At 41.5% G+C, this 24256-nt stretch overlaps 1 protein-coding gene across 1 annotated transcript; it reads right to left on the minus strand.

The window, feature by feature from the left end:
- Nucleotides 1-240: 240 nt before the first annotated feature.
- On the minus strand, nt 241-23904 carry MRPL18 (mitochondrial ribosomal protein L18). Its single transcript, XM_089652414.1, has 4 exons — nt 23687-23904; nt 19745-19931; nt 16003-16234; nt 241-820 (listed from the first exon to the last, which is right to left on the minus strand). Exons 1-4 carry the CDS (start codon nt 23721-23723, stop codon nt 749-751), a joined length of 528 nt encoding a protein of 175 aa, XP_089508540.1. The 5' UTR covers nt 23724-23904; the 3' UTR covers nt 241-748.
- Between the last annotated feature and the right edge of the window lie 352 nt (nt 23905-24256).

The raw sequence follows: 24256 nt of genomic DNA on the forward strand, positions 1-24256 counted from the left end.
ATCACTTGCTTTATATTTGTGGAAAGACATCTATCTATATAATTATTGTGCATTATGTATTCATTACGCCTATAGTAGAAAACTTTCCGTTTACAGAAAAACTAGAGCCAATTGACAAATTTCATTGTTATATTTGAACTCAGAATGTGAAATTCATTAAGAAATGGATCCTTTTGTTTCCAAAACTGACAAAAAATAAAAATTTGTTGAACAGTGTAATCGGAGTCAAGACAAGACAACTTTATACACCAAAACTTTATTTCTTTTTTTTCTGATTTTTTCACAAGTATTGTAAGAATGTCCTGTATAACTTAATTAATTGTATGTTCTCAAACTGTCCGAGAGCTCACTGAATGAAGTCATGGTCATCTTGGCATAAACCTTAAAGAGAAAGAATAACCATACATCACTCTGTAAACTCAGTCTTGATATACACAATGTGAAATGAGGGATCTGTAAATAAAAGCCCACCTCCAGGGTTAGGGGAAAGTTGGGTTTTTATTGCAAAGTTGGGATTTTGTTGCAGTCTGTCTTCACCAGGGAGATTCCCAAGACAGAACATTATGGAAAATCTATCCAATAAAAATAGACCTACATGAGAAAAAAAAAAAAATTTGTCTGGAGCATTGCTTTTAAAAATAATAAAAAAAAAAAAAAAAAAAGAAAATTGTCCTGGAGTTATGTCCAAATAAATTGATTAGTTTTCATATTAGTCAGCTTCAGTAAAATCTATTTTATCTTGGTATTGTTATTCATAAATGCGAGGGGGTTCTGTTAACAACATTCCACCTTCGATCATTGCTTTCCGAAACCGCTGCACCTAGAACACAAAATGCACAAATAAGACAAAAATGGAAATGCTGCTTGCAATAAGACAATACAATTTACATACATCCAACAAAAATAAAACGCTATATTATTCATTTACAAAATTATATGCTTAGTAATGCTATCATTTATTACTATTATCCAGAAGACATATAAAATGAACTCAGCCAAAAGGAGTTAGAGGGAACTGAAAGTTTTACAGTAATACTTTAATAACTGGAATGAAGTATATTTCCTTTGTGTTTACAAATAATTACTGAATATTAGACATAGGAATCCCAGAGCACCATGGATTTTCTAATGGCCACAGTGGATGATGCTCCCCTTCTTTGATAGAACGATCGAAAAAAAAAACAAAAAAAAAAAAATCACTCCAATTGAAGTCACTTACACCCTACACATACTCATCAATGTGTCCCAAGACTACACAAACAAACTTTGGCCCATATAGAGGACACAAGTGTGCATTGTATAATGCAAGGTCAAAAAGCTCCAGGTGAGAGCACAATTTGGTTGTTGGTGGAGGAACACTGTTTTATGCTTTATGAAAATAAAGTGGTGATAGAGTAAAGCTACATCAAGATACAGGGATGTGCAAATCCTATCGCCCGACGCCCGGGACATGTAGTTCTGGAGCACCGGGCAGGTTGTTTTTCCTTACATTTAGCCCTGCTACAAGCAAGCAGCAGGGCTTGCTTAAGATAGCGATTGGTAAACTCCGGGGCGAACAGGCTGCAGCTGTGCATGCTCAGTATGACACTCGTTCAGACAGCACACTTCCCCCCCTCCCTCCCCACAGACAGGAGAGGAGAGAGATTACGTTTTACCCACCTCTTCCCGTCCCTCTCCTCTATGACTGCCCAGTGGGCGGGAACTTTGAAGATCCATCCGGCTGTATGATTGCTGATGTCTGAGCCTGCAGAAAGCAGCCTGGGGATAAGCAATCTTCTGCTCTGCCACGAAGCTTTCCCCACCTCTTTCCCTTCTCTCCTCATCTACCTCCCCCCTCCCGGTTCTTTCAGGAGCTTCACACTTAACTATTTCATGTCAATTTAGCAGCTGAGCTCCGACTAAAGGGCGCACCCCGCTGAGCTCCGACTAAAGGGCGCACCCCGCTGAGCTCCGACTAAAAAGGGGGCACTCCACCAGGGACTGATGTAAGCAGGGACTCCACTGGACACTGATGTATATAAAACGGCCGGACGGTGGCAGAGCAGATTCAGGTGGCCATTTATAAACTGCCTCCCCACACCCTGCTTGTGCGTGCTTCCTGGGAGCGTGCAGCACCGCGATCCGATGCCCGCTGTGTCCTCAGGACACAGTGGAACACCGATCATCGGACGGGACCTCTGTACGAGGTCCCGATCATGTGATCACCGATTGGCCAATTAGTGATCACATGCAAAGTAGTAAGCAAGATGTCACTTGTGACATCATTGCTTACTACCTGTGAAATCTGTGAATGATCAGAGGTCACATGGTACAAGGCTATTCACAATAGCCTTGTACCATGTGACAAGCTGTGACCAATCACAGCTCACACAGTAGTTCTCAATGGCTGCAAGAATGTAGCTAGAGAGTAGGAGAAATGATTACTTTTATATCCTTTATGGGTGTAAATGCAATCAGTGTTAAAAAAAAAAACAAAACAAAAACACATCACCCCCTAGTACAGTGTCACCATGGTGACACTGTACTGCTAGGGTGACAGTATGTAAAAAAAAAAAATAAAAACTAAAAAAAGTTTTAAAAAATTATCATTTTGGTTATAAACTAATTTGGGTTATTTTTTTTTTACTAAAAATAAACGGAATACATTTTGGCCAAGATTTATGATGAAATACTATTTGCTAAATTTTATAAGAAAAACATTTTTTTCAAAATGTTTGGACTTTTTAATTTACATAGCAAAAAAAAAAAATCCAAGTGGTGAATAAATACCACCAAAATAAAGCTGTCTCAAAAAAATGCTAAAAAATTCATATGGGTACAGTGTTGCATGACTGCGCAATTGTCATTCAAAATGTGATAGCACTGAAAGCTGAAAATTGGCCTGGACAGGAAGGGGGTAAAAGTGTCCGGACTGGAAGTGGTTAAAAATATAAAAAATTTAGGTCGCCATAAAGCTCCTTTTTGTTTTTAAAAGCCCCAGATATTCCTAATATTACCTCCCCCCTAAGAAAAAACATCAACCTTTCATATTTTCTATCCTGGCAAAGTCATTCATGGTTTAAAAAAAAGTGACATACATCCATTGAAATCCCTAGTGATAAAACGGTCTCATTCAGTAAAAGTAGAATAAAAGACCTTGTTTAAAATAAATACAGTTTTGGTTAAAATTATTATTATTTTTTTTTTTAACAAGTAGATTGTCATAAGGGACAAGTAGTTTGGGACCACAATTTAGTCCCTTGGGCAAGTAGTTTTTTTAAACATTTCCACATCCCTGAAGATATATGGGACTTTATATATTCACTACTGTGCACATGATTCTTTTGTAAATGTGTATATATTTACGAATAATTTAAGAATTTTTAGGACGGCGCTGCACTAATTTGTTTGTCCATATCTTGGAGTAAAGTACACGACATAAGCAGAGTAACAGTATTCATAAATCATGGGTTATAGGACTGTACCTTCAGGTGGTTGGACATTACACAAAAGCTTTAGAGGACAATCCTACAAGCGCCTCCCCTACCTGACTCAGTGAGTCCTCAGTTCTGTAGCAACAATGGAGTGTCAACAAAGCAATTAATGACAGGGTGGTCTGTGTCCTGTACTCCCAGATATAATAAAAGTCAAAATTCCTTTCCTTCATCATACAGTAGGAGGACACAGGCAGAGTATTCATACAACATGGGATGTACCCAAGCAATGAACAGGAAGGGTAGGCAACAATGAGGCTAACAGCTTTGTACCAACAAGCCCTACAACAAGGGTCAGAGGACCTAACCTCAGAGAGCTGCTTCGAGAACCTTGCGGCCAAAAGCTGCATCAGCAGAAGATTGGACATCCATCTGCTAAAACTTTGAAAAAGCATGGACAGCCAGATGGCAGCCTTGCATAACTCGGTTACAGGGGCTTGATGCTGAGATGCACAGGAAACTCCCACTGAGCTGGTGGAATGGGTGTGTAAAAGTGCAGAAGGAGACTGCTCTCTGAAAATGGAAGCTCTTGCAATGAGATTTCATATCCATCATGCAATGGTAGGCTTTGAAGCAGGGCATCCCTTGAAAGGTCCATAAAACAGGCCAATTAGGGAAGATGTCCATCAGATTGTAGCAGTATCCTTGAGATATACACTAATGGCTCTGAATATGTCCAGGCAATGTAGAGAGATTTCCTTTGGATGCTAAGGAGCAGGGCATAAGGATAGTAGGACATAGTCCTCATTGTGGTGGAATGCTGAGACCACTTCAGGAGAAAGTATGGCCGTGGGCAAAAAAAGCCACATCATTATTAAGTATGAGCAAAGAAAGTCTCTTACAGGAAAGGGCTGCCAGTTCAGAAACACGCCTGGCAGATGCAATAGTGACCAGAAAATGAGAGATTCTGCAGGGAAACATGCCTGGTAGGTTTTTAAAGGTGAATATAAGATGCACAAGGGAGAGTGAAGCCAGATCCGTTTGAAAAACAATGGATAAATTCAAGACCTGGCCTTTAACCCTTTCTCTGCGAGGGCTGTTTTTGCTTTTTTGCACACATTTAAAAATTCATTTTAGGCCTGAAGATTACATAAAAACCTCAAAACATTATATATTTTATGAAATCAGACGACCTAGACAAAAAAGTGACAGTTCCAATATTTTTTATGTCTCATATTAGTGCAACGGTTTAAGAAACACAAAATTTCCGTAAAATGGCATTACAGCTAATTTTAGGGCACAAAACTCAATAAATTACCCAATTTTTTTGTAAAAACCATGTCAAACCTAAAAATTGTTTGCACATGTGAAACAATACCCTATATTTTCCATATGTGACATTTTCAAAGCCCCTGCAGGTCATCAGTTTAGAGTTATCTGTGAATAATGGACATAGAATTATCGATCTCACTCTAGCATGTGTGGCGATGTGCATCATGTATAGTGAAATCATTGTTTTTGTGCATAGCCACCCCCTATGTGTACATTTACGTTCATGTATGGTGGTGGTGGGGAGTCAAACTTTTTTGGGAAAGATAAATAAATGCTTGGGTGTAGCATTAATTTTTTACAGTTTTTTTTTTTTTACTTTCCGTAAGTGATGCCTTTTTTTGGTGGCAGGTTCTTTTTAATGAGACATCAGGGATCTAAAAAACCTGCCATGAGATAGCATATTTAGCCCATTGTGAAGAGGCCAGGGGTTGTTAGATATCTGAGTATATCTGTGTACCAGGTTCTTCTGGGCCAGTTTGGTGCCATTAGAATCTCAGTTTTCTTTCTTGGTTTAATTTCTTGAGAAGATGAGGTAGGTTTCACACTGGAGGGAAGGCGTAAAATTAACTGAACTGAGACCAGGGGAATGTCAAGGCATCCAAGGCTAGAGCTAGAGGATCCCTGGTTCTGGCAACAAATACAGATAGTTTGTTGAATTTGGAGGCTATGATGTCCACATCCAGAATCCCCCATTTTTGGTATATCAGACTGAAAAAATCTGGATGAAGAGCCCATTTCCCTTGATCAAAGCAATGCTAGCTGAGATAATCTCCTTTCCAGTTGTTCACTCATGGGATGTGGCCCATAGAGATAGCTGTGAGTTTCTGCCCAAGAGATGATCTGGTTCACTTTCTTTGAGGCAGATATACTCCTGGTGCCCCCTTAATGGTTGATGTAGATCACCGCTGTGGCATTTTCGGACTATACCTTGACTGACTGCCTCTTCAAAAAGGGGGGTCCTGTGCTACAGGGCTAGTCTGACCACTCTGAGCTCCAAAGTGTTGATGGGGAGCTTTATTTCCTTTCACGACAAATGTTCCTTTGTTAGGGATTGAGTTCTGTTGGCACTGTGAGGTGGAGTGCTCTGCAGGGCATCGGCAGAATGAATGTTTTGTCTGCGATTCTGCATCGATTACCTTTCACTTGACCTCTGCCATAGTTACAAGTGAGGGTGTTCCCCTGTGGGGTATTCACAGAGTAGAATGTGGAGTATAGGGCAAGTGTGTCCGAAAGGAGTATGTGATAACCCAGGTAACGACCATCCTGTAACAAATACAATCCAAACCCAGCCCTGTTTTAACAATAACCATCAAAGATACAGAGTGTGGGACAGTACACTATTCAAAAAAATTAAAGGAACACTTTGAAACACAGCAGATCTCAATGGGGAAAAATATCATGCTGGATATCTATACTAATATGGACAGAGTAGTGTGTTAGGAACAAAAGGATGCCCCATCGTTTGATTTTTGGGGTGTCTTTGGATTCAGTACTCTGTAGGTTGATAATTTTGATTTCCATCAAAGTGAAAAATGATGCAGCAGGCTAACCAATTTTGTTGAAAATTTAATTGCAGCTACTGAAATTAGTACTCCGTAGTTTGAATGTCCCCCATGTGCTTGTATGCATGCCTGACAACGTCGGGGCATGCTCCCAATGAGACGACGGATGGTGTGCTGGGGCATTTCCTCCCAGATCTGGACCAGGGCATCACTGAGCTCCTGGACAGTCTGAGGTGCAACCTGGCGGCGTCCGATGGACCAAAACATGATATCCCAGAGGTGTTCTATTGGATTTAGGTCAGGCGAGCATGGGGGCCATTCAATGGTATAAATTCCTTCATCCTCCAGGGACTGCAGGCATACTCTCGCCACATGAGGCCGGACATTGTCGGGCACCAGGAGGAACCCAGGACCCACTGCACCAGTGTAGGGTCTGACAATGAGTCCAAGGATTTCATCCCGATACCTAACGGCAGTCAAGGTACCATTGTCTATCCTGTAGAAGTCTGTGCGTCCCTCCATGGATATGCCTCCCCAGACCATCACTGACCCCCCCCCCCACCAAAAAACAGTTATGCTGAGCGACGTTACAGGCAGCATTACGTTCACCAATTCTCCCGACCCTTTTATGTCTGTCACGTGTGCTCAGGGTGAATCTGCTCTCATCTGTAAAAAGCACGGGGGCGGACCTGCCAATTCTGGTGTTCAATGGCAAATGCCAATCGAGCTTTATGGTGGTAATTGTTCGGTCCGAGACATTCACACTAGTGGCCTGCTGGAGGTAATTTTGTAGGGCTCTGGCAGTGCCCATCCTGTTCCTCCTTGCACAAAAGGAGCAGACACCAGTCATGCTGATGGGTTAATGACCTTCTACGGCCCTGTCTATCTCTCCTAGAGTATCTGCCTGTCTCCTGGAGGAGTTGGACTGCCAGTGTACCTCTGTAGAATCCAGGTATCACCTCATGCTACCAGTAGTGACACTGACCCTAGCCAAACGCAAAACTAGTGGAAAAAAAAAAAAAAAAGTCAGAAAAGATGAGTAGGGAAAAAATGTCAGAGGCCTCCACCTGTAAAACCATTCCTGATTTGGGGGGTTGTCTCATTGTTGCCCATCTAGTGTACCTGTTGTTAATTTCATTAACACCAAAGCAGCTGAAACTGATTAACAACCCCCTCTGCTACTTAACTGACCAGATCAACTTGATGCTATACTCTGATTAAAAAGCGTTCCTTTAATTTTTTTTGAGCAGTGTATATAAAGTCCAGGCTCAGCCCGTGATGGTGGGCATACCCCAGCATAAGTCTTCAGGGACAGCCTGGGACCTGTATAGAACCCTGCGGCTAACTCAACACGTTGCAAGCATTATCCAATGGCTAAAGCAAAAAATACAGGTCATGCCCACAGTGTGGGTCTGGGTGTGGCTACAAAGGTTTTAACAGGGTTGTGCCAATCCATATACAGTGCTTCTATGCTGGCAGCAAAAGACAGTAACGGCTTGACTGAAGAATCGGGAAAATAAAAGAATAAACTAGTTAAGCTAAGGGTGAGATTCTCTGTAAAAGGAGAAAAGGTATATCACCTTCAGACACTAGCACAAAACGGAGTATGTAAGGAGTGGGGCGCTCAGGGGACATGCAGTCTAAAGCTTTGCCAGTGTCCAATCACCTGAAGGCACACACCTATAATCCATGGAGTATGAATAAACGCATGTGTCCTGTACGATTAAGATATACTGTATGGTTTTAATTTTTTGTCTTTTTTAGTCGTGGCCACAATAATGAAAGAAAATGGGGCCGGAAATCTTCACACATTAAATTGTGTGACTATTCACTTCCGATTCTACGGCTTTACGTCATTGGCGTACCCGACGCGTTACGTCATGACATGTGACTTCATCAGGAGTACTCCTGATGAAGTCACATGTTGTAGGTTACGCCGATGACGTCAAGCCGTAGAACCGGAAGTGTGCGTACCGCCATCTTGAATAAGGGATCCATGCAGTTCATTCACAAAAAGTAATATACAGTCAGGTCCATAAATATTGGGACATCGACACAATTCTAAAACCTTTGGCTCTATACACCACCACAATGGATTTGAAATGAAACGAACAAGATGTGCTTTAACTGCAGACTGTCAGCTTTAATTTGAGGGTATTTACATCCAAATCAGGTGAACCGTGTACGAATTACAATAGTTTGCATATGTGCCTCCCACTTGTTAAGGGACCAAAAATAATGGGACAATTGGCTTCTCAGCTATTCCATGGCCAGGTGTGTGTTATTCCCTCATTATCCCAATTACAATGAGCAGATAAAAGGTCCAGAGTTCATTCCAAGTGTGCTATTTGCATTTGGAATCTGTTGCTGTCAACTCTCAAGATGAGATCCAAAGAGCTGTCACTATCAGTGAAGGAAGCCATCATTAGGCTGAAAAAACAAAACAAACCCTTCAGAGAGATAGCAAAAACATTAGGCGTGGCCAAAACAACTGTTTGGAACATTCTTAATAGAAAGGAACTCACCGGTGAGCTCAGCAACACCAAAAGACCTGGAAGACCACGGAAAACAACTGTGGTGGATGACCAAAAAATTCTTTCCCTGGTGAAGAAAACACTCTTCACAACAGTTGGCCAGATCAAGAACACTCTCCAGGAGGTAGGTGTATGTGTGTCAAAGTCAACAATCAAGAGAAGACTTCACCAGAGTGAATACAGAGGGTTCACCACAAGATGTAAACCATTGGTGAGCCTCAAAACCAGGAAGGTCAGATTAGAGTTTGCCAAACGACATGTAAAAAAGCCTTCACAGTTCTGGAACAACATCCTATGGACAGATGAGACCAAGATCAACTTGTACCAGAGTGATGGGAAGAGAAGAGTATGGAGAAGGAAAGGAACTGCTCATGATCCTAAGCATACCACCTCATCAGTGAAGCATGGTAGTGGTAGTGTCATGGCGTGGGCATGTATGGCTGCCAATGGAACTGGTTCTCTTGTATTTATTGATGATGTGACTGCTGACAAAAGCAGCCGGATGAGTTGTGAAGTGTTTCGGGCAATATTATCTGCTCATATTCAGCCAAATGCTTCACAACTCATTGGACGCCGTTTCACAGTGCAGATGGACAATGACCCAAAGCAGACTGCAAAAGCAACCAAAGAGTTTTTTAAGGGAAAGAAGTGGAATGTTATGCAATGGCCAAGTCAATCACCTGACCTGAATCCGAGTGAGCATGCATTTCACTTGCTGAAGACAAAACTGAAGGGAAAATGCCCCAAGAACAAGCAGGAACTGAAGACAGTTGCAGTAGAGGCCTGGCAGAGCATCACCAGGGATGAAACCCAGCGTCTGGTGATGTCTATGCGTTCCAGACTTCAGGCTGTAATTGACTGCAAAGGATTTGCAAACAAGTATTAAAAATGAAAGTTTGATTCATGATTATTATTCTGTCCCATTACTTTTGGTCCCTTAACAAGTGGGAGGCACATATGCAAACTGTTGTAATTCCTACACCGTTCACCTGATTTGGATGTAAATACCCTAAAATTAAAGCTGACAGTCTGCAGTTAAAGCACATCTTGTTTGTTTCATTTCAAATCCATTGTGGTGGTGTATAGAGCCAGAAATGTTAGAATTGTGTCGATGTCCCAATATTTATGGACCTGACTGTATAAAGAGCCCTTAATCCTGTAGTGTCCCAGGTGGACACAAATGAATGTGAGTGGAATATTTTAAAGTGTTTTAATAAAGCATATACATTTTTGATATACTTCTCTATTTGGAGCATTTTTTCATTTATCTGTGGTGGCTTTGGCGTTTGGAGGTGAAGGAGGAGTTGGAGATTTCTATACCAGCATGCCCGCCCGGGTTAAAAGGGAAAGGCGCGGTTTGACCTGACAGTTCGGGTCAATCCATAAGGTGAGTGCATAAGTGTGTCGGAGGTGGATAAAGCACTGGGGGGGTGTCACATCGAATCACTGGATAATTATACGCAGTGGAGTGATTACACATAAGCACTTGGAGCACTGAAGTCTTAAAGGAACGGTTCACCAAGGATTGTGATATAATATTGGGACACTGGTTGTTGATATTTGATGCACAGTGGATTTGTTACAATAACACATGGTTATTACGGAAAGCAATATGGGAATGGTGCGTTATTGAGAATGACATTTTGAGAAGTTATGCATATGGAGCACAGTTTATGCACAGATATGGTTATTTAATCATATACTGTCATGCAGCAAGATTTATGTTTATCCACTATTTTGTTTATATATTTAGTCATATTTGCGATTATAATATTGCGTTGCATTCTTTTGTATAATATTATTTGAATGTGGGAACACTATACATGTTAGCTGCAATATTTGTTAGATAGGTATATATTGCGCTGTAGGTATTTCACACCTTTTGACAGCAGGTTTCAGTGGATCAAGAATGCAAGACGGCATTTGGCTAACCTGGGTTGTGTTCTAGGTGAGAGATCTCGCTGTCCATCACCAAGCTTATTCTGGGTTTCTGTTGGTCTTTAACCACATGCCACCCAGCCACTGTAGAAATACGGAGGCAGGGCTGGGCAAAAGCACGTTTTAAAACGTGTGTTTTGAAAACAGGTAGGGGGCGCGCGCGAGGCGCGCCGCCGCCCTACCTGTCCCGCCGATCACAGCCGTGGATGTCAGTCGCCGGGTCACAGCCGGTCGTTACCGGCTATGTCCCGGTGATCGGCGGCAATCGCTGACAGAGAGCACAGCTGCAGTAGCTGTGCTTTCTGTCAGTTCCCCGACAGCTCCAGGACACGCTGATAGGGACAGAAGAGTTTCTCTCTCCCGATCAGCGGTGTTCCCTGCAGTACACACCCCCGCCCCCTAGTAAAACACTCCCCTCACATAGTTAACCCTTTCCCTGAATAATAAACGTAACCCCTTCCTCATCCCTGACACCAATACAGTGATCAGTGCAAAAAAAAAAACAAAAAAAACAAAAAAAAAAAAACACTGACACTGTACTGATGGCACTGGGGATGTCAGTGACCCCAAGTCAGTACCCTCCAATGTCAGAATGTCCGCCGCAGTCCCGCCATAAGTCACTGATCGCCATTATTAGTATAAAAAAACCCAAAAAACTAAAAATCCCAGTATCTTTCCCGCCATTTGTAAACGCTATAACTTTCATGTAAACCAATTAATTTACACGTATTGTTTTTTTTTTTAGCAAAGACATGTCGCAGAATGCATTTTGGCAGAAATTTATGACTAAATTTGATTTTAAAATTTTTTTTTACTGGACATGTTTTATAGCAAAAGGTCCAAAATATAGTTTTTATTCCTCAAAATGGTCAGCCTTTTTTTTTATAGCGCAAAAAATAAAAACCGCACAGGCGATCAAATACCACCAAAAGAAAGCTCAATTTGTGGGAAAAAAAAAAAAAAAAAAAAAAAGGATGCAAATTTCATTTATGTACTATTTTGCATGACCGCGTAATTGTCCGTTAAACTAGCGCAGCGCTTTATAGCAAAAAAAATGGCGTAAATTGCAGTATCTATACCATAGTTTGTAGACGTTATAACTTTCACACAAAGCAATCAATATACACTTATTAGGATTTTTTTTTTTACCAAAAACATGTAGCAGAATACATTTTGGCCTAAATTTATAACCAACTTTGAGTTTACTATATATTTTTTATAGCTGAAAGTAAAAAATATCGTTTTTCTTCAAAATTTTTGGCCTTTTTTTGTTTATAGCGTGAAAAATAAAAAGCGCACAGGTGATCAAATACCACCGAAAGAAAGCTCTATTTGTCTGAAAAAAAGGACGTAAATTTCGTTTGGGTGCAGCATTGCATGACCGTGCAATTATCAGTTGAATTAGTGCAGCGCCGAGTAGCAAAAAAGAGGCCTGGTCATTAAGGGGGTAAATCCTCAGGAGGGCAAGTGGTTAAGAAAATTCAGATTCAACTGTTGATCCCGCACCACCCTCCCACAATTTCCTAATCAGCTGGGAACAGCCATAGGCAATGTGAGTGCCAAATGCACTGATGAGCTTTCACTGTTTAGATATGCTTCATCATCAGTGCAAACTAAGCCAGACAGACTGATGAATACATTTATGAACTGCTACTTTTTACGTCCAAGATAAATAAGGATGCTTTTAAGCTCAAACAGAGCAAATACAGGGACATACAAGTGTACAGTAACATAATAAAACAATAAGGGCACTCCTGTGTCTATATTGACATGGCAATATGCGCCGCTTGTTTTTTCATCCATTGAACTGAGTGACAACCACAGGAGTTTACATGTGAGCAACCATAAGATTGAGGCTTATTATTCCATATAAAATGCATACACACTATTGTAGCTTAGCCCGTGCAGTTTAATAAACCTTTGCAATAACGATCTATGCTTATCATTCATTTCAAGTGTTTCCATTTTCTCAGGAAATATAAAAAGCTGCAGACAAAGAGCACAATCACAAATTGTTCTTCATTTAAATCAATTGTTATGTTTTCAAAGGAGAAAAAAAAACCACCAAACAATTATAGCATTCAATGTTCAGCAGCCAAAAAAAAAGAAAAACAAATATACTACACAGAAAGGGCATTAGGCCTCATATAAACATTTTGTATCATGAATAAAAGCAGTACACCCTGTAACCTGGGACCATGGCAGCGAGACCCGTAACTAGAGAGCAGCGGAGATTAGTAGATTGATGTGCACAGATCTCTGATGAAGCTTTCCTAGGTTTGAGACTTCAAATGTATGCAATCCCTAATAATGATCTTCTCATATTGTACTCCTTTTGATCTGCTAAATATTTCATGGAAGGCTTTTTGGTATACAGCATCGATTCAAAAGTGCAAAAAAATACCTGTTGATTTTGCCAGGATAACTTCCTATACTCTCTGCCTGTACATGAGGAGAGGTCTATGTTCTTTGTAATGCATCAGAATCAAGTAGGCAGGGCTACCATAACATGCTTTGGAAGAGCCAAGGAGGAAGGTAGGAGCACACCAGACTCCTGGCACAAACGTTACTAACATTTCATCAAGGATATCCCACTGCTCCCCCAGCTATTCGTACCCTCAACTGTGAAAGAAAATTCTAGAGAAAACACTTTAACCAAGAGATTATCTATAGTAACTATGCAAATGTTAACACACACACACAGATCTCCTTCATATATATATATATATATATATATATATATATATATATATATATATCTCTATCTATCACACACACACACTATATATGCTCAAGTTCTTAGCACAAATACAAACATCGTAATCATCCACATTCCTACAAAGTGTGAAATATAAAAAACAGTGTTGAGTTACAAAAAGGTATTTTGGCTATACTTCTCCTATGGATCACAGAAGTGCACTTAGTTCAGCAGACTAAAGTCCGCTGTCGGCTGACATCACTTAGCTGGTCCAGGCTCTGGAAAGATCCCAGCTTTACTGTAAAGTTGGGATCCACCCAGATGCCTTGACCAGCAGCTGGTTTGACCACTCAGCAAGACAATGTCTGAGCCAGCTGCTCTCACCCCCTTCACAACCCAGTGCTCCAGCGAGGACTGGAGGTGCAGAGCAGACAGCCAGTGACTGACAGTGAAGACCGAGAACTAAGTGATCAGTGGTGTTTGGTCACTCAGTTCTCAATCTTAGAGGTAGCAGGGAACAGGTGCAGCATCGGAGTATCCGTTTAGGCGGGTATGTACATTTATAATTTTTTTAAACCCATACTTCTCATTTAATAAACATATACACCTACATTTTAAACTGTATATTGGAGCAAGTCCCCAATGCTCTGTAATGCTGTGCTTGGCAAGTGTTAAAAAAAGCCAAATGCCAAACTGAATGACTATGTACACTCCTCTGTGTTCAAAGAGCTTCCCGTTACTCCTTGCTAGCTCCAAAGCTGCATGCAAAATTAAGGTCCGCGATACCCCATTGATTTATGACATTTACTAGTATATTTACAGGAAAGTGTGGTCATGGAAATCTAGTTTTAAAGGACAAGTTTACATCTAAGAAAAAAAAAAAATTAAAAATTATATTATGCACATTATACTGCAGGAAAACAAATATGCATGAATTATTTCTTCTCAAGGAGCCTGCATCACTGCACTCTTATGCCACTGAGAACTACAAATCCGTCTGCTGCAATGACAGATGGGACACATCGTTCATTCATTCACAGATGCACAACGACACGGATTTCAAAATTGACAGCTGTCTGCATGAGAAAACCACCCCCTTCACACTGTCACAGGTGAAGAGATGCTTTAGTGGAGGGGTGCTGCTTAGAAACCTGTTCGACCCTAAACATGGGTATAACATGCAGCTAAAAGGAGGCGTTAGCCTTAAGTAACTTATAGTAGAAACTTTTAGGGCCCTTTCACAAGGTTGTGTTTCAGTAACTCAACACCTTATCTCTTTAGAGTTATACCAGCATGATGAGCTTATGTGTCAAGGTCCTACCTTTTCCCAGAGGTTATGTTACTCCATGTGCTAGCATCCATCTTGGATTTCTGCTGAGCATGATGGGAATCTTTTATGCCTTCAGGTCTCTGAGGTCCATCCCCCAGAGGGGTGTGGCTGAGTACATATAAGCCTGGGATCTGCACATGCTCTTTGCACTTGTGTCTTGTGTCTTTGTCTTCCTACAGCTCTGTGTATACGCTCGTGACTCTTCTGGTATTCTGACTCGGCTTGTGACTAAGACCATTCTCTGTGTTTCCCTTTGATCTGACCTTCCGTTGCTGAACCCGGCCCGTGACCTGTGATTCTCTGTCTACTGTTCTGTACTGTTTTGTCCCGTTGTTATTGACCCGGCTTGTCTGACTACGCTATTGTCATTCTCACCAGCTACACGCCATTGGCGGCGGCCATTACCGCAGCTGGGGTGTCTCGGGGGCCGCGACCTGGTCCCTGGTTGCGTCAAGTCCATCCCCACCATCAGGGGCCCTGGTGAAGGGCAGCCAGGGACTTAGACTCCGCGCCCTGAGGGACTTCAGTCTGTTGGTGGTGGTTGTCGTCAGCCAGTGCGTTACCCTGCCACTAGGCCTACCTGTCCGTTCCACAGCCCTGCCCTGACATTATGCCTGTGTCCTAAACACATATGTTTACTGTGCTTCATGTTTGTGTAGCTGTGTTGTAAATATACTATTCCATTATTTTATGATTTATTTTTGCCCATATTTTGAAGTTGGAAGTACTCTGAAATGAACACAAAAAGAAAAATTTTTTTTTTTTTTGTTTTTTTTAATCTTTTGCTGAACAAAGAAGCAGCTAGATGACAAGGAGAGTCAACCAAATCAATTTAATAATTTACACACAAGTCACCTTTAAAATTAAAAAACAAGCACTGCTCAGCTTGTGTTCACCTTCTGATTGCTCGGTCATTAACTAGAATTGAGGCAGACATGGCAGTCAAATCATTATTTTAACTTTAGACCTATAAAGCACAATACAATGCAATATCAAAAGAGAAAAGGCAAGAAAACTGTACTGGCCTTAGGTGATGATGCTAGATTTTTTTCCAAGCAATTCTAAAGTAACATTTGGGCAAACTGATAAGAGGTAACAAGTGTCTAAAAGTAATATAAACAGGTAGCACCGAGCACAGACAAAACTAAGCATGCTGGAAGTCAAGTATTTTATACAAATGAAGCTATCCATTTATGAAGCCAACTTTACAAATACTTTACTCCTAGTTAGAGGATTACGTGAGCATTTATCTTACCGATTCAGATCGAAAGACCCAAGGAATATCCCGAAAGAGCATATAACATATTCCTGCTTCCAGACAACGCTGAGCCAAAACTCTGCCTACATTTTCACAAGCCATTACGTCTGTTTTGCTATGGAGATATTTCTTCACAGCCCATTCTGTAGTAGAGGCAGAGAGCACAATGTTGCCATTCGTGTGCTCCACCAGAGCAGTAACATGACCTCCAGTGCGTTCCAAACGTAACCTTAAAAACACCAAAGGGGAGAAATTTAGGATTGGATGCTGAAAAGTTATGGCAACAATAAATAGCTAATTGCCATCTGTTGTAATTTCAAGTTAATTTTGATTTTGTGTGCGTATAATCCAGATGTGAAAAAGAGCCTGACTGACTCGAAACATCACTGTGATATGAAGGATTTTGTGCTTTAAAGGATAAGTTCACCTTTTGACAAAAACATAATAAATGCACTTTTTTTTGCAGGTTAAAAAAAAAAAAAAAAAAAAAAAGTGCATTTATTATTTTTTTTGTTGCAGGAGCCTGTAAAGTATTGCACTAGCAATCAGCAGATACCTGGTGCCATGCAGGTCTCCTGCAGACCAGTCAGTATATCTACTTGCCCGTATTGGATGTACAGGCAAGCAGATATACTGACAATAAGAATTAATGAACTACCATGCCACCATTCACTGAGAACTACAAGCCGACAGCTGCTAAGGCTGTAGGGATTTGTCGTTTTCTCATTCACAAAGGACTGTGAATAAGTGATGTGGCCGGGTGGGCGAAGCCCTGCACGGCAATGTTTTTTTTTTTTTTTTAAATTTTGACAGCTAGCAGGAGGAGATGATCTCCCACTAGCTGTCAAAGAGTGTCCCCTGTCAGAATACAATGTCTCAGTGGGAAGAATGCCTCTATCCACCTCGAGTGTGTGGATGGAGGAATTTCTATTTTTCCTTCATTCAGCCTTCTGGCTAAGAAAAAAAAAACAAAACCCAAGACAAACAAAAAACGGTCCATCTATGACCAGCCTTACAAAATATCAACTGCAAATAGCAACACGTCACTAATAAGTGACACATCTGCTTGTATCTTGCTATTACTGGGTAAGGTTGCCAAATGGTAACAGACTCGATGGTGCTGCAGAGAAAGCCCCTATAATTTATTTTACAGTTTTCTGGCACTACAGAAGTTACATTTTTTAAACAAATAATATATTTTGAACCGTTTGGATTTATTTATTTTCAACTTCCTCTCTTCTGCATTACTCAGTATTTTAAATGTGAGTAAAAGTGTAAATCACACCTCCCCTTGTATTGTGGATTATAAGAATTTATACGTGGATAAACGTACGCACTATACAGACCACACAATTTATTTTGCGCCGCAACTTTAGGTCATCAGTGTTAATCATAGATGCGGACAAAGACCAAAACCACTATGTCGGCCTCTAAGATGCAAGAAATAGGAAGCGATGAGCATACATCACTTCTGGTTTCCCAGGATGTAAACAGCGCGATTTTTAAAAATGAAAATCATTCAATCACACCGATCTTGGCGTTGAGAATGCTTTTAAGGGTAGAGGAGGGATTTGGGGTCTTATTGACCCCAGAACTCTCCAAAAAGAGTACCTGTCACATGCTCATTGCTGTCACGAGGGATGTTTACATTTCTTGTGACAGCAATAAAAGTGATAGAGGAAAACAAATTTAAAGCATGTAAAAAAAAAAAAAAAAAAAAAAAAAACACCCAAAAAAACTAAAAGCACCCCTGTCCCCCCGTGCAAAGGCAAATGCACGTGTCGGTCCTGCATGCATGCATGCAAACGGGGATCGTCCCACACGTGAGGTATGACTGCGAATGCCAGGTCATGGGCAGTATTTCTAGCACCACACCTCCTGTGTGAATCTAAAGTAGTAACCTGTAAAGGTTTTTAAAGTATCACCTACGGATAGTAAAATTAACGTCATTTGTTGCTGTTGTACAGGCTTGCGCAATTTTAAAGCGCAACATGTTTGGTTTCTATATACTTGGTGTATCATCTTTTATATTTAAAAATAAGCAATATAAAATCGGGTTATGTATTGTGGGGTTTTTTTGGGTAAAAAAAAAAAAAAATGCCTTTCAAAAATCGCTGTGCAAATACCGTGTGACATAAAAAAAATACAACACCCACCAATTTATTCTCTTGGACCCCTGCTTTAAACATTTTAAACTGTTTGGGCATCCAAAGAAACTTTCTAGGAAATAAGAAAAAACATTAAAAAAAGTTTAAGTCACCATAGAGCACCTTTCATTTTTAAAAGCTTCAGACTTTCCTAAAAGCACAACTGCTAAAAAACCCCCAAAACATTAACCCTTCATGTTTTCCAATGTGGCAGAGTTTTTTATTTATCAGGACAAGTAGATTGGGACCTCGATTTAGTCTCCTGCACAAGTAGTTATTATAAAAATCTCCACACTCCTGAAGAAGAATTACTACAAGTACTAAAATTTTCCCTTGTACAGCTCCGGCCAAAAGTTTGAGAATGACACAAACATTCATTTTTACAAAGTCTGCTGCTTCAGTGTTTTTAGATCTTTTTGTCAGATATTACTATGGTATACTGAAGTATAATTACAAGCATTTCATAAATGTCAAAGGCTTTTATTGACAATTACATTACGTTTATGCAAAGAGTCAATATTTGCAGTGTTGACCCTTCTTTTTTAAGACCTCTGCAATTCGCCTGACATGCTGTCAATCAACTTTTGGGCCACATCCTGATTGAGGGCAGCCCATTCTTGCATAATCAATGCTTAGATTTTGTCAGAATTTGTGGGGGTTTTTTTGTTCCCCCCCTCTTGAGGCTTGATCACAGGTTCTCAATGGGATTAAGATCTGGGGATTTTCCTGGCCATGGACCAAACATTTCGATGTGTTGTTCCCTAGTTATTTTTGCCCCATGGCAATGTGCTCCATCATGCAAGAAAAGGCATTGTTCACCAAACTGTTCTTGGATGGTTGAGAGAAGTTGACCTCGGGTGTTTTTGTACCATTCTTTATTCATGGATGTGTTCTTAGGCAAAATTATGAGTGAGCCCACTCCCTTGGCTGAGAAGCAACCCCACACATGAATGGTCTCAGGATGCTTTACTGTTGGTATGGCACAGGACTGATGGTAGCGTTCACCTTTTCTTTTCCGGACAAGCTTTTTTTCTGGATGCCCCAAACAATCGGAAAGGGGATTCATCATGACTTTACCCCAATCCTCAGCAGTCCAATCCCTGTACCTTTTGCAGAATATGGTCTGTCCCTGATGATTTTCCAGGAGAGAAGTGGCTTCTTTTCTGCCCTTCTTGACATGAGGTCATCTTCCTCACTATGTGTGCAGATACACTCACACCTGCCTGCTGCCATTCCTGGGCAAGCTCTGCACTGATGTTGTCCCGATCCAGCAGCTGAATTAACTTTAGGAGACGGTCCTGGCGCTTGTAGGACTTTCTTGGGTGCCCTGAAGGCTTCTTCACAATTGAAACTCTCTCCTTGAAGTTCATGAAGATCCAATAAATGGTTGATTTAGGGGCAATCTTACTAACAGCAATATCCTTGCCTGTGAATCCTTTTTTATGCAAAGCAATGATGACTGCATGTGTTTCCTTGCAGGTAAATTAATATGTGTGTCATTCTCACAGCTTTGGCCAGAGCTGTATATTAAATTAATAAAAGGATGGATGAATATTAAAAGAAGAATATTTGGTTACGCCTGAAATTGTTACCTATGCCAGTATGCCCTGGTTGGCCACACTGTACCCCAGCCACGATCCTTAACTGCAAGCGACAGACGTTCCAAGTTACGAGGATTCCGATTGGTGAATTCAGGGTTTACAATTTCATTTTCATGTGTGTCCACCTCATCTGCTGGTGAGATATGTACACTGGCAGTACTACTGGCTGGACGGATAGCTGAAACAAACAGAATAAATAATTAGATCGTCAGTGATATTTTAGAGCTGAGCATCCACTGCACAAAATGTTGTTTTAACCTTTTTAGGCTTTAGAATTTTTCGTTTTTATTTAACCGCTTCCCTGCTGCCTATAGAACTACTGCTACAGGGCGGAACAAAACCATGTATATATACGTCTTTTCCGGGTAGGGGGCGCAAGCACAGCCTTACCTGCGCCGCCATTGGCAGCTAGGCATGTCAATCACTGGGTCCTGGCCAGAGATTCCCCTCCAGCACCCGGCGATCGCCAAGTAAAACTGCAGCCAGCAAGCACATGCTGCTATGTATTTCTCTGCACAGTACAGAAATACACAGCAGCATGTTTCCCTAGTAAAACACAAAAAGCACATAATGTAAAAATAGCACACAGTTAACCCTGTGATTGCCCCAGATGTTAACCCCTTCCTGCCCAGTGTCACTAGTACAGTGTCAGTTCTTTTTATAAGCACTGATCATTGTATTAGTATCACTGGGGATGTCAGTGACAATTAGTTCCCTCCCAGTGTCATAATGCCTGCCGCAGGCCCGCTACAAGTCGTTGATCACCGCCATTACTAGTATTAAAAAAAATCCAGTATCTATACCGCCATTTGTAGACGCTATAATGTTCACGTAAACCAATTCATTTACACGTATTGGGATTTCTTTTTAGCAAAGACATGACGCAGAATACATTTTGGCCTAAATTTATGACTAAATGTAATTTTTTAATTTTTATTACTGGATATGTTTAATAGCAAAAAAGTAAAAAATATTGTCTCTCAAATGTGGCAGTCTTTTGTTTATAGCACAAAAAATAAAAACGCAGAGGCAATCAAATACCACCGAAAGAAAGCTCCATTTATGGGGAAAAAAAGGACTTAAATTTCTTTTGGGTACAGTGTTGCATGACCGCACAATTGTCAGTTAAAGTCACACAGTGCCGTGCTGCAAAAAATGGCCTGGTCAGGAAGGGGGGTAAATCCTCTGGAGGACAAGTGGTTAAATACATTTTTGGGTAAAATTATTATTTTTTAACCAGGACAAAGTAGATTGTCATGAAAGACAAGTAGATTGGGACCCCGATTTAGTCCTTGGACAAGCATTTTTTTTAAAAATGTCCACACCCCTGTATAGAATGTTTGGGGGTTCTAAGTAACTTTCTAGGAAAAAAAAAATGATTTTTTTACATGTAGGAGAGAAATGTCAGAATTGGCCCAGTAGGCAGGGCTTGACAAATATGCTTTGAATCTAGAAACCAGCTAAAAAATTTAGGAGCCAGTTTTTTTGCTTTTGCGTAGCATGGGTTGTCAGCGCCTGGGGCAAGGCAATGTTTGAGTGACAAACTTCAGGCGATGCGATTTGCTCGAGACAATCATGGCAAAACCGCACCACGTTTTGGGCATCATTGGAAATAATGGCACCTGAACATACATTATGCGATCACAGCAATTCTGCCACGATCCCAAAAGCCCAGGTGTGAGTGGAGCCACCCTGGTTCACCTATGTGCGGTTCTGGATGCATTTCCAAACTCACAGATTCTTATGACAGGCTAGATATTATGTGTTGCTGTTGAGGTGGTTCACACAGATGTGGAGATAAGCGTTCACAGAGAATTGCTAACAGGAGTTTTTGCATTGAAGTCAACAGAATGCGATTTTGCATTGAAGTCAATAGGGTGTCTTTGCACTGTAGTCAAAAGGGAGTGTCTTGGCTTTGACGACTACGGGGCGCGATTTGGCTTTGACGACTGCGGGGCGCGATTTGGCTTTGACGACTGCGGGGCGCGATTTGGCTTTGACGACTGCGGGGCGCGATTTGGCTTTGACGACTGCGGGGCGCGATTTGGCTTTGACGACTGCGGGGCGCGATTTGGCTTTGTCGACTGCGGGGCGCGATTTGGCTTTGTCGACTGCGGGGCGCGATTTGGCTTTGTCGACTGCGGGGCGCGATTTGGCTTTGTCGACTGCGGGGCGCGATTTGGCTTTGTCGACTGCGGGGCGCGATTTGGCTTTGTCGACTGCGGGGCGCGATTTGGCTTTCACGTCAGTGGGAGGCAGTGTATGCACCCAAGGGCCAGGATGCAATTTCTAGTCGCCATAGTGACCTGGTATCTGGGATTTGTCGAGCCCTGCCGGTAGGGATGTAGATAGTTTACAGTTGCATCAATACTCATACTCGTACAAATGCTCAGATACGTAAAACCGATACCTTGCGGTGCGATATGAGCCCATAAAAAATGAATGCGCTCAAATCGCACTGCAAAGAATCGCATTTGATTTGAACTGAAATAGCGCTACTTCAGCTGAAGTTGCGGTATGATTCCTATCCGAATCACATGTGATTTACCTTAGGGGTGTGGTGCAATTTGTAGTGCAAATCGCACTGCACTCACGGGGAAAGCGAATGTGATTCAGACAATGCTCACACTGCATTCCTGTTCAGACTTGCAGAGAAATGTATACTTTCGTTGACTATGCAGAAAAGAAAAAGGGAGTGAAAAGGTTAGTAATGGCGCACACTGTGTGCCGAAAAACTGATGGGAACTGACATGCAGATTTCACTTGCAGAGATATCAGTTTTCATAAACATTGCAGATTCCTGCTCAGAAAAAAATCTGCATGATACTAGTGTTGTGAACATGGCACATAGAGAAATGATTTCATTGTGCCCTTGTAGAACGCGTGCAGAAAAACTGATGTCTCTGCACCATGGTGTGAACGAGCCCTTAATGGCCAACTCTGGACTCAGCTCACATGGAAGAAGAGACAATAAAGGAAGGGCCGCTCACACCTGAATCGCACAAACGCTCTCCACGTACCTGTACAACTCAGTATGGTGCAATTTCCAGGTCCATTCATGTGAATGGGCTAAAATCGCACTGGATTGCACCTGACGTAGTGCATGCTCTGCTTTTCAAAAAGCACACGTGATACTGAAGTACCATGCGATCTTACCCCAGGTCCACACCTAAACATTTTCTGCAGCGTTTTGTAGAAATGCAGTACAGTCCATTTAACATGATTTCTTATGGGACATGTTCACACCTGTGCATTTTTACCTGGTGTGTTTTTTGGAAAGGCTCAGGGACTTTTTTGAACGCAAAGAGTTGCGTTTTTGTTTCTATATACTTCAATTGAAACGCTGCAGAAAAGCATGTATTGCATTTTTGCTGCATTTTTAAGTCTGCCTAGCAACAAGAAAAAAAAAGAAAACATGCAAAACGCATCAAACATGCAACGCAGAAACCTGCATAGGTGTGAACCTAACCTTAGGCCCAGTTCACACTAGAGAAACGCAGTCCAGATGCATTCCGGATGTGTTTCTGTATATGCACTTTTGGCACATTCCAGTGCATTTTTTATGCATTATGGCTCATTTTTTTCCTCCTCTTTTTCTTCAATTTAAATAGGAACATGTGCATTCAGTGCATTTTTGATGCATGTTACTGCATTCCAGTACAGTTCTGTGCAGAAAAAAAATGCAGCATGTTCTACTTTTTTTTCTGCAACTGTAATGCAAGCACTGATGTGAACTATGACATTGACACCCATATAACCTACTTTTTGTGCGTTTTAGATGCAGAAATAATGAAACTAATCCGTATGAACTGCGTTTGCAATCTGCATATGGGGGTCACACACCCAAACAAAAAGTAGCACTTTGTGGCCCAGCAGTCACAGAGGACAGCAGTGGAGGGCTCCGTGTCCCTCCGGTGACATCCCCCTCCTTACCCTGGATGAGAAATCTGCCTCGTAGGAGTACGGACATCGCTGCACGGAGCTCCTCCTGCTCGTTACTCGGACATCCAGCTGCTCTATTAAACGTTTTCCGGTTACACGTGAAATACACCGAACACTGGGACAACGCAGGGCCCACACATGCTTCACTCACAATACTTCCGGTAACCTTACAATACCCGCTTAGCAAGTGGCCATCTTTGTTGAGGGCGCCTCTCGGTTTTCCGCACATGCGCGTTTTGTGAAAGCTGCTGCATGTTTTGGAGATAGACGTCTGACCAGGGAGGTAAACAAAGCCATGTGCTTGTACATAGGAGCTTCCAGAGAAGTGCAAGTGCGGCGGTATCGTTAATGCTACTGTAATAATAATACTGTTAGAATAATAATAATATATCATGTCAATAAAGTGATCATGAGGGAAGGATTGTAAGCCGGGGCCCACGCTATAGAGTTTGGGGCATCGCATGTAAATCACACAGGGATCGCACAGCATTCCTGTGCAATTTACATGCAAACGTCTGTGCGGTGCAATGTGAGCCATACATTTTGTACGGCTCAAATAGC

This window comes from Staurois parvus, unplaced genomic scaffold, assembly GCF_062004578.1.
Source record: "Staurois parvus isolate SC_StPar_1 unplaced genomic scaffold, SC_StPar_1.0 ptg000682l, whole genome shotgun sequence".
Classification (NCBI taxonomy): Eukaryota; Metazoa; Chordata; class Amphibia; order Anura; family Ranidae; genus Staurois; species Staurois parvus.

Excerpts from the sequence above, each read along its gene's own strand:
- MRPL18 (XM_089652414.1), bottom strand. The coding sequence starts at position 23,723 with ATGTCCGTACTCCTACGAGGCAGATTTCTCATCCAGG. Across the intron at positions 19,932-23,686 it reads AGGCAGATTTCTCATCCAGG|CTATCCGTCCAGCCAGTAGT; the intron begins GTAAGGAGGGGG and ends TGTTTGTTTCAG. Across the intron at positions 821-16,002 it reads GGGTCTTTCGATCTGAATCG|GTGCAGCGGTTTCGGAAAGC; the intron begins GTAAGATAAATG and ends TTTGTGTTCTAG.